Genomic DNA, 10055 nt, shown 5'->3' with positions numbered 1-10055 from the left:
GGCAGGGCCACAGCGGGGGCCAAAATACGGCTCCCTCCTCCCAATCCGGAGGTCAAGCAAGGGCTCCGCGAGCCCCACGACAAACCCCTCGGACACGGTGACGCGGCCACGGGAAACTCGCGGGGGCGCCCCGCCCCGCCACTTCCGCCCCTCAGAAACATGGCGGCCGCGTGGCCCGCCCCGGATTGGACGCTAATGGCCGCCCCTGGATAGGTGGCGGCCGCAATTGGCCGAGGGCTGGCTGACGTCAGGGGGCGGGGTCTGGGCCATTTCTTGGGGCAGCATGGGGCCGTTTGGCCTCTGGCGCGCAGGGTTGTGGTTGAGTCTGGCCGTAAGCCGGTGCGTTTTGGAACCCCGGCCCCCGGGGAAGCGGTGGCTGGTGAATAGAGTGAGGGACGGCAGCGTAGGGTAGCCAGTGTCTCCTGGGCAAAGCCCCCCACCCCAGTTCCTTGTCATAGTTTTAGTATCAGAAATGGGTCCGATGCTCGGATGGGCTCCAAACTTCCAGGAATTCCGCTCCTGCACTGGTGTGCCCTGCCCGCCCAGCCCGGGGGCGCCCGTTTCCACTCGGCCTTCTGAAGTCTCCGGGTTTTCTTGGGCTCCTCTTCGTACCCCTAACCCACTCTGGCCCAGTTTTCCGTTTACCTTCCCCTGCTTTGGGTCCCGGAGGGCGCTGTGAGAAGGCGGATGGGGAGAGTTGTCGGGCCTCGGTTTCCCCGGTGTCGCCCGCAGGTGGCCGGCCTGGGGAACCCTGGACTGCCCGGCACGCGGCACAGCGTGGGCATGGCGGTGCTGGGGCAGCTGGCGCGGCGGCTAGGTGTGGCGGAGAGCTGGGCGCGCGACCGGCGCTGTGCCGCCGACCTCGCCCAGGCCTCACTCGGGGATGCGCAGCTGGTCCTTCTCCGGCCACGGCGGCTCATGAACGTCAACGGGCGCAGCGTGGCCCGGGCCAGTGAGTTGAGGTCCCCAGGGGTGGGCCGCCCGGGAGGGCGCAGGGGCCAGCGAGGGGATTCTGGGCTGCGGCAGATCAGTTCACCTGGAGCTCCAGGTGCCTGTTGAGCTCCAATTGCTGCCTGGCCTTGGGTGATTGTGAGAGCCTCAGTTTCTTTATACATGAAGTGGGGTTAATTGCGGCCCCTCCTCATGGGAGCCTTGAGTCGGGACAACCCCCCTGGGCAGGTCAGCGGTAACTAGGGCCACCCTTTCCCTGTGCAAGCGGAGCTGTTTGCACTGACGCTGAGGAGGTCTGCCTGGTGCACGATGATCTCCACAAGCCGCTGGGGAAACTGGCTCTGAAGTTGGGAGGAAGTGCCAGGTGAGGCCCTGAGCTGGTCAGGGTGGGGATAGGGAAGCTGGCCTCCCAGCTGGAGTGGGGTAGGGTTGCCGACCCCAGTCTTGGCAGGGGATGGGGTGAAGGGTGCTGACCCAAGACAGCACTAACTGCTCCTCTCGTATCCCTTGAAGGGGCCACAATGGAGTCCGTTCCTGTATTAGCTGCCTCAACTCTAACATGAGTCCTGCACTGGGTCGGGTGGGCCGGCGCAGGGCCCCCGACACTCCTCACCAAAGCTCCCTGGGCCCCTCTGGCTCGCCCACAGGCAATGCCACGGCTGCGGGTGGGCATCGGGCGCCCGACACACCCAGACACAGTGCAGGGCTACGTGCTGGGCCACTTCTCCCCTGCTGAGCAGGAGCTGCTGCCTCCATTGCTGAGTGCCACCGACCTGCTCCTGGACCACAAACGTGAGCGAAGCCAGAGGCCTTCGTCAGGGCCCTGACGCCAGTGGACTTGGCTGCTTGCCTGACTGTCGTGCCCACACACCCAGCCACATCCACAGAGGTGCCACGCCAACCTGTGGTATCTGTTTTTTATATAACTCTTCTCTGGGCTGCCCCAGGCTGCCTGTGGACGGAACAGTCCATTTTTGGGATGGGAGGTTGGTCTTCTGTGTCCTACTTAGAAAGTAGGGAAACTTCAGGAAGACTAAACTTTTTGAACCTTTTTGGAGAACCAGAGGTATGGATCTGTAAGAACAAAGATGCCAGCTTGGAAGCTGAGGCCTGCTCGGGGGGTTCCCACCTCTCCCCTGCCGGCAGAGGAGGGGGCCACAGGGCCTAGCAAGCCCCCCTCCCAGGGGATGTGTGGGCATGTCTTAGCCCACTGAGGGCTTGCCACACCTTTCTTCAGCCCATTTTACAGATGAGGAAATGGAGGCTTGGAGAGGTCCAGCCACCTCCCCAGGGCCACACAGCTGCAGCGTGGCAGAGCCATGATCTGCACCGAGGGCTGGCTGCCATCCTGCTGTCCGCAGGGCCCCTGGCACCCTCACCTCAGGGCTGCTGTGTGCCCATAAGTTTCCCACACGGGTGGTATGTGAGAGCAGCCTGAGGTCCTCAGGGTTGGGTGGGATGTGGATCCGTCGAGGCACCAGGCCCAGGCCCCCTAGCTGGTAGGGTGTGACGCTGGACAGCTGCTGCAGCAGAGGCCCTGTCTTGAGAGGCTGGGTGCTGCACCGCCTATGGGGAGAGGGCTGGTGTCATCACCTCCACTTCGTAGATGAGGAAGCTGAGATTCAGACAGGCTCTTGGGAGCCAGGTTTCGGGCCCAGGCTCAGCTGAGGACAGCCCTTGGACTAGTCCCGTAGCTCCTTCCTCTGAGGTCACACAGGGTCACTCACTCACCGCTCCTTTGGTGGGCCGCAGGACTGGCTCTCCCGGCGGGGGGACACGGCCATCTGGCGGCTCAGGGCCATGGCCGAGCTGAGCATGACCAGCAGGTGCTTCAGCATCTCGTTGCGCTGCAGCTGGAACACTACATCGAAGTCACCGTCCTCCTCGTCGGGCTGCATCTGCCGGTAGGGGTGCGGGCGGGCCCACGAGGTCAGGCCCTTCATGGCCCCAGCACCCACCTCTGGGAAACTCCAACCCCAGTGCCTGTTTTCTCAGTGTTCCCTGGCTGTGGTGGGATACCCATTCTCCAAATGGGAAGACTGAGACCCGAGGCCTTCCAGGGCCTCAGAGGACTCCATCCAGCTCCTTTGAAACCTCGAAGGGGTCTTTGAAGTGCAGAATCAGAAAAGGACAGACTTGCCAGGAATCTCACAGGGAGCAGGTGGGGCACCTGGCCTGGCCATCTCCGAGGGTCCAGTTATCTCCAAGCAGTTTCTGTCCTTGGCTCCATCCCCCGCCCCCCACTTTCACCCACTTCCAGTTCACCTGCACAATGTCCTGTAGGAAGGAGGTGGCCTGGGCCAGGGCTGTCTCCAGGTTCGCCCGAACCTTCTGCTCTTCGGCCAGCTCCTGCTGTAGCCGCTGCCCCTCGGCCTGCTGACGCTCCAGCTGCAGGTTCAACTGTTCTCTCTGGCTCCTGGGCCCGGGACCAGGACAAGTCAGCCTCCTCCCCATTCTAGGGTGAGGGGCCCTGCCTTTTCTCTCCAGCCCACAGGGGCCCTCGGCCAGCCCCGGGCCTCAGCCTGTTTGACAGATGAAGCCTCAGGGCCCCTCTAGAGAGGGGGAGTCGCTGGCCCGTGTCACGTGGCCACAAAGGGAGGGGTTCCCACCTGCTCCCGCCGCTTGCCCTTCTGCGGGCCGCACCTCAGTGCTTGGTGGTCCTTCTGCAGCTGCATGAGGCTCTGCTCCAGCTGGCTCAGCAGGAGGCGCAGCTGCTTGGCCTCTGCCCTGCCCTGCTGCTGCTCACGGCACTTCTCCGTCAGCATGAGGATGATCTGCAGTGTGGGCAGGTGGCCATGCCCTGGGCCCACCACAGGCCCTCAGCCAGCCCCGCTCCCCCGGAGAGGTCAGCCGAGGCCCTGGGAGCCCGGCACCCTCTCTAGATAGCAGCTGGGTCCCCAGGGTTGGGTTCGACTTCAACCAGTTACGGGGGCTTTAAACCAAATACAAACCAGAGATGGGGCCAGAGCCCGCACAAGAAGGGCCCCATCGCCTCACAGCTACCTCCCTCGAGATTTGGCCCCTGGGGTCCACCCGTGAGGGGCTGTATTTGCCCTGAGGACAGGGCCCCTAGGGTTCCTTCCTGTTCTCCGTGCCAAACACCCCATGATGAGGGCCTGGAGGGCACACCTTCTTGTGGCCTCTGCTGTGCCTGGCCATGACCTTCTGGGAGTTCTCCAGCAGCTCCAGCTGTTTGCACAGGTTGTCCTGGTTGCCCCTGAGCTGCTCGTTCTCCTGCAGCAGCTGCATGCCTTGCCGGGATATCTTGGCCAGCTGCAGGGTCACGGTGTTGTTCTCCATGATGGCCCGCTTGGTCGTGTCCCACATCTGGCTCGTGGCCACCTTGCGGAACTCAGCGGCCACCATGTTCACGCGCTGGATGATCTCCTTCTTCAATCTTAACAGGAGGGGTGGGAGTGAGGGGGTCAGACAGAGTTGGTACAGGCACCTCCTGCCTACGCGGGGGTCCCCAGAGCGCCTAGATCTCTACATTCTCTCCCCCAGGAGGGGACAGGGCCACAGGCAGGAGGCTTTTTACTGTAGACCCTTTGTACCATTTTGAACTTTATCCATGTAAATATTATTCATTATTAAATAAATATAAGTTAAGTCACAGAAGGTGGCAAAAGGAAGTCCAGGGATTCTTCAGCACCGGCGTGAGAACTGGGAACCTTTTCTCCCCTCCACCGTAAATCAGCCAGGATTGTGAGGAGCAGCGGGTCGGGGCGTCTAGGAGCTAGTGCAGTCCCCCCAGTTAGAAGCCGAGGCTGTCAAAGGTCTGAGGACCGGGCTGTGCTTGGCACCGGCCTGCCCACCTGTCCTTGTCCAGCACCGACTTCTTCTCCAGGTTATGCACGTAGTCCTTGTATTCATTCTCCTGCTTCCGCAGCTGGTCCTCCAGCAACATGAACTTCTCCATGAGCTCCTCTTTCTGCAGCCGGAACTCCTCCAGGGCTGCCAGCTTCCCCCCTGCCCCGCCGCAGGGCACAGGCCTGGTGAGGGGCCGCCTCGGGAGGGCAGGGTCCCGGGGGTCTTGAGCGATGATGCCCCTAAACGTCCCGATCCAGTAGGGCCAGTCCCCTGTCCCCACACATGCCCTGCACGGCCCTGCCCACCTTTATGGCTTCGTCTGGAATGCTCTTCTTCTCCTCCACTAGTCTTACAAAGCCTGGGCTTCAAGGAGCCTCCCTTGACACTCTCCTCTACTCCCCTCTCATGAAAGTGACAGTGACAACAGTCACTGAATTTGAACACCTTCTCTGGATCAGGCGCTCATGCTGTCATTGAAACTCACAACCACCCTTGCCAGCTGGGTGACCTTGGGCAAGACACTCCCCCTTGAAGTGCTTCCTCACCTACAAAGTGGCCCGTGGTGAAGGGACTTCCTGCCTCAGGATTGCTTGGACAATTACCATGGAGGATACATGTGGGAAGCAGCACGTAGCTGTTGTTCCTCAAGGTAGACGTATTATCCCCATTTCCCAGGTGAGAAAACAGGGTGGGAGAGAAGTGCTAGCCCAAGGTCACAAAGGTAGTCCGTGGGGGAGCTAGGGTTTGAGACCAAAGAAACAGAGCCTTGGATTCCCCACCCCCGCGGCGTGTGCCGCCAGGCTCACTGGCCAGTGCCCCTCACCAAGGATGATGTTCTCAGTGGTGAGCTGGTCCTTGGTCTCCTGGAACTCGTGGCGCACCTGGGCTAGCTGTGCCTCGAAGGCGTCCTTCTCCATCTCCTTGGCCAGCTGCAGGCTTTGGAGCTGCTCGTTGAGGTCGGTGATCTCATCCACCCGCTGGTTGAGCGTGTGCTTGAGGAAGGCCACGATCTCCTTCTTGTTGTTGGCCAGCTGCTCAAACTCCTGGCGAAACAGCTTCTCCTGCACAGCCAGCTCATCCCACTTCTGCTGGTACCTGAGGCAGGTGCGGGGCAGAGGTCCAGGGAGCTGGACAAGCCAGCCCTCCATGCAGCTAGGCTGCTCCCTGGACCCTCCCATATCGGGGCATTTGAGGTTCCAGCCTCATCTCCCACTGTGCCCCCTGATCAATGCTTGCGACCAAGCCAATGCCTGTGCTCGGCACTTTACGTTCATTACATCACTAGAATGTAAGGTCCGTGAGGGCGGAGCCTCTGTCTGTTACATTCACAGCTGTGTCCCCAACACCGAGGACAGTGCCTGGTACACAGTAGGTACTCTGTATTTGTTGAATCCACAACAACCTGTAAGGAAGTAGATACTATGATGATTATACCCATTTCACAGGTGAAGAAACTGAGACGCAGAGGGAAGAAGCATCTCTGAGTTAGTAAAGGGCAAAACCAGAACCTGAACCCAAGTCAGTCTGACCCCAAAGCCGAGGCTCTCAACCATAATGCTTGCTGCTGGCTCTGCGCCCTCCTTAATACTTCAGGACTTTGCGATCCCAAGCCTTTGCACCTGTGATCTTCCTTACCCTCCTCCACTGAGTGAACCCCTGTGTGGCCGCCTCAGTGGAGTCTTCTTGGCCCTTAGCAGCATTTGTGGCCCTTTCTTTGGTGCCCTCCTGTAGGTTGACCCTTGTCCCACTGGGAAGTCAAGACCTGACCTCCTCCATCTCTGTATTTTGGTGGCCTGGCAGAGGAGCTTGGCAAATAATAAGTACCTAATAAACATCTCCCAAATACATTCCATCTGGTGTCTCAGCTTGAGGGAAGTTTGTGAATTTTTAAGAGTGTCACATAAACAATTTTCTGGTTTCCAATGGAATAATTGATAGAAGTTATTTGGAAAGATGTTTCACTTCACAATTGACTCAACCAGCATCTTTTTTTTTTTTTTAAGCCACGCTGCTGCGCGGCTTGCAGGATCCTAGTTCCCTGACCAGGGATTGAACACGCGCCCTCGGCAGTGAAAGCGCAGAGTCCTAACCACTGGGCCGCCGGGGAATTCCCGCAACCAACATCTTTTGTATGGCTACTGCACACAGGGCAGTGCAAGGTACAAAGCTGAATGACCTGACCTGTGGAGCAAGGAGGCAGCCTGGCGTGGCAAAGTCAGGGGCCAGGGTTCGCATTCTGGAGCCTCTTCTTCGGGGTGCCTTCCTCTCCCTGAGCCTCAGTCTCCCCACCTCTATAATGGGGATGACATGAGGGCCTCTCTCGTGGGACCATTTTAAGGACGCGGTGAGCGCCAGCACAGGAAGGTCTCAACGTTAGCTGTGAGTATCTGCAACATCACCTGGGGAAGACCCTCTGCCTACTTGTCACCAAAGGGGTGTGTCTTTTAAGTGTCACCCTGAGACTGGGCTAGTGCATCCTAACTGAGAGGAAACCAGTGTAAAACTAAGAAAAGTGGGCAAGTGAACGTGTCTCAGAAGGGTTAGAGAATCCCCCCTCCACACACCACCACCCATGTCTCACAACCCTGCTCATTTACATTTGGGGAAACTGAGGCCCAGCATGGCCGAGTGGGCTCAGCAGCTGGGGAAGCCGGTGGGGCCCACAGATCAGGGAATCACGGTACAGGCTGGGGGGAGGGGGCAGGCAGAAGGAGGGACACGTGGTCACCCGCCTGCCAGGGGGCTGCCATTTCCAATTCATCCCACTGATTGAACTCTGCCGTCTTATAAAATGCATGGTCCCACTGGGCAGCGGTGAGGCACGAGGGAGTGGTGCTTGCCTGGGGTGGGCTCGCCCTGAGACCCCGGCACTCTGGGGGCTGAGATGGAGCGGGGACATCCATTTTGCCTCAAAGTGTTACCTAGGAGGAAACTGAGGCTGGGGTAGGGTGGGGTCTGGACATCCCATGGGAGTCCAGAACATAGGTCTAGGACCCCCTGGCTGAGCCCGCACAGCGGCCAGCGCTGACCCAGCAGGACCACCCTACCCGCCCACCCACCGGGCCAGCCTGTCCTCCAGGTCGCGGATCTGGATGTGGTAGAACTCCCGGATCTCCTCGCTTATGGGCGTTTCCATGGGCTTGTTGGCCGGGCTGGGATCCTTCTTCCCACCTTTCTTCTTCTTGACCTCGGGTTCCTTGGGCCCCTTGCCTGCCTTCTTTTTGGGAGCCATGGCTGGGTGGTAACCACTACTCCAGGGCCCCTTTAAGAGGCCAGGTGGTTGCTAAGGAAGTTGGTCCCATACATAGCAACAAGCTGAGGATGTGAGGCAGGGCTTAAAGGGACCTTCCTTCTTCCTGGCGAGGCTGGGCTTCAGAGACCAGCCTCCTGCTCCGAGGCCAACGGCGTCACAGGGGCCCTAGGCCTGGGTGTCCCAGGCCATGGCATCTCAGAGATCAGGACGCCAGGCTCACAGGACGTTCTTTTGGGCTCTCGGGAGACCCCTCCTTCCCTCAAGTGGAAATAAGTGACATGGGAATATTAGAGTGAGTCAGAGCCCTAGAAATCACCACCCTGCCCCTTTGTGCCCATTGGGAATGGGAGGGACTTCTACAGAGCTCCCCCCCCCCCACCCCACTCCCGCGTCAAGAAGCCCCTCCCTCTGAGCCCAGCTTGTTCATTCTTTGGTGATGCAGCTACACAGCAAAATCATTCTCTCGGTTCACCCAAAGCCGGGTGGAGAGGCAGTATGGTAAGGAATGGATGTTTTCTATCAGAGGCTCCCATGCTGGGGTCCCAAGATGTCCCAGTCCAGAGGCTGGTTCAATTTTCCGCAAAGCTCAGGGGAAGTGCTCCATCTGCCCCATGCTGACCCCGGCAAACTGAAGCCCATTCTGTAGCTTTCGTCTGGGGTGGCAGCATCCTGGGTCAGGAGGGCAGTCGGTGACTGGTTGGCAGATGCCCTAGCTGGCAGCCGTGTGCCCCGACCAGGCTCTGGCCCCTTCATGCTCCTTCTCCTGGCCCTCATCTCCAGCCAGCCACGCCTGCATGCCTGCTGTGTCCACCCAGCGCTTGTGAGCCGAGGCACTCCCCGGGACAGTGGCCGGGTCCTATCTACCCCTGTTGTCCCAGGGCTCGGCAGAGGCTCAGCACTTAGCAAGAGATGGCTGCTGCCCTTCCCTAAAAGTCTGACGGCTGGACAAGCGGCAGCTCAGTGTTACTTCAGCAACTGGGGTTGGTCTGAGCAGCCGGATCTTGTAAACAGTGGGATCCTCGGGGTGGGTGCAGGGAGACGCGGAGCTGGGTGTTTGGCAATGAGGCAGGTTGCAGCGGCGGTTGGTTAAAGCAGGCTCCAGTTTGGGTACAGTTTCTCACATCCCATGGAAGAGACATCTTACATCTTGGGCCAGTGGCCTGACCTCACTGAGCTGTAAAATAGGGAGACCATGTTGTGGACTGAAAGTGACCTTGTATGTGAAGTCCATGGTGCAGGGATCTGGCCCAGGGATGCAGTAGGCACTTAGTAAGCGGCAGCTGATGTTGCCATCCGCGGAGCAGGTGGGCGAGGCTCCAGCCTGCTCTGTGTTGAGCAGCCTCTGGGACTTCCAACATCCCAGTACCCCCAGCCTGTGGTGGTCCGTCTTCCCCAGAATATCTGTTCCCTGCAGGCTGGGGCAGCCCTGGGAGGGCCGCCACACTTGTGCACGGGCTTCAGCCTTTGCACAGACTCACAACAGTGCAGTGAGTCCTGGGACCACAGACGGGGCGACACCGAAGCCCCAGAGAGAGACTGACCTGGCCCAGCGCCCGAGACCTGGGGCCAGCAGGGGGACTGCCCCTCTAGCCCAAAGCAATGCCCCCAACTCCGGCTGGACACCGCCCTACCCCCACCTGAGCATGGCATGGGGGGCCCCAGAGGAGCCCAGCCCAGGCAAAGCTTCTCCATGGTGCCACCCCAGTGCCCTTCCTCGTCACGCCTCTCAGGTTTCTTCCTTCTTTTACCTGAAGCACATCTCAGGAGGTAGCTCTGGGTGCCCAGCCCAGTGGGGCAGCATGACCAGCAGCCCCCTCAGGCTGCCTGGAGCCCACAGAAGGCGTCAGCTTTGTACCCCCTTAAGGCAAGTCTCACCAGACAATAGCCTGGTTGTGGAGATGCACCTTCCACCAACTGGCCCTGACTTGTTGGATTTCTTAACAGTATGAGGGAGATCAGAATTTGAATGAGAGGGTGACTGGGGACAAAAGGGTAGAAACGGAAGTTCCTACAAAGAACCCCACACCCCTGCGCCCAGTAT

The 10055-nt window shown here is 59.7% G+C and overlaps 2 protein-coding genes across 2 annotated transcripts; one reads left to right on the top strand and one right to left on the bottom strand.

The window, feature by feature from the left end:
- The first annotated feature begins 267 nt into the window (after positions 1 to 267).
- On the top strand, positions 268 to 1794 carry PTRH1 (peptidyl-tRNA hydrolase 1 homolog). The gene is made up of 5 exons (XM_036854453.1): positions 268 to 379; positions 733 to 962; positions 1217 to 1315; positions 1465 to 1531; positions 1599 to 1794. Exons 1-5 carry the CDS (start codon positions 284 to 286, stop codon positions 1776 to 1778), a joined length of 672 nt encoding a protein of 223 aa, XP_036710348.1. The 5' UTR covers positions 268 to 283; the 3' UTR covers positions 1779 to 1794.
- A 127-nt stretch (positions 1795 to 1921) lies between these two features.
- On the bottom strand, positions 1922 to 7993 carry CFAP157 (cilia and flagella associated protein 157). The gene is made up of 9 exons (XM_036854430.1): positions 7821 to 7993; positions 5585 to 5856; positions 4767 to 4920; positions 4081 to 4348; positions 3595 to 3725; positions 3217 to 3367; positions 2683 to 2849; positions 2331 to 2517; positions 1922 to 2025 (listed from the first exon to the last, which is right to left on the bottom strand). Exons 1-9 carry the CDS (start codon positions 7991 to 7993, stop codon positions 1954 to 1956), a joined length of 1575 nt encoding a protein of 524 aa, XP_036710325.1. The 3' UTR covers positions 1922 to 1953.
- Between the last annotated feature and the right edge of the window lie 2062 nt (positions 7994 to 10055).

This window comes from Balaenoptera musculus, chromosome 6 (assembly GCF_009873245.2).
Source record: "Balaenoptera musculus isolate JJ_BM4_2016_0621 chromosome 6, mBalMus1.pri.v3, whole genome shotgun sequence".
Taxonomy (NCBI): Eukaryota; Metazoa; Chordata; class Mammalia; order Artiodactyla; family Balaenopteridae; genus Balaenoptera; species Balaenoptera musculus.
This window is presented reverse-complemented; position numbering and strand designations above follow the sequence as displayed.

Excerpts from the sequence above, each read along its gene's own strand:
- PTRH1 (XM_036854453.1), top strand. The coding sequence starts at position 284 with ATGGGGCCGTTTGGCCTCTGGCGCGCAGGGTTGTGGTTGAGTCTGGCC. Across the intron at positions 1,316-1,464 it reads AAGTTGGGAGGAAGTGCCAG|GGGCCACAATGGAGTCCGTT; the intron begins GTGAGGCCCTGA and ends TATCCCTTGAAG. Across the intron at positions 1,532-1,598 it reads TGAGTCCTGCACTGGGTCGG|GCAATGCCACGGCTGCGGGT; the intron begins GTGGGCCGGCGC and ends GCTCGCCCACAG.
- CFAP157 (XM_036854430.1), bottom strand. The coding sequence starts at position 7,993 with ATGGCTCCCAAAAAGAAGGCAGGCAAGGGGCCCAAGGAACCCGAGGTC. Across the intron at positions 5,857-7,820 it reads CTGGAGGACAGGCTGGCCCG|GTACCAGCAGAAGTGGGATG; the intron begins GTGGGTGGGCGG and ends CACCTGCCTCAG. Across the intron at positions 4,921-5,584 it reads CACTGAGAACATCATCCTTG|GGGGGAAGCTGGCAGCCCTG; the intron begins GTGAGGGGCACT and ends GCGGCGGGGCAG.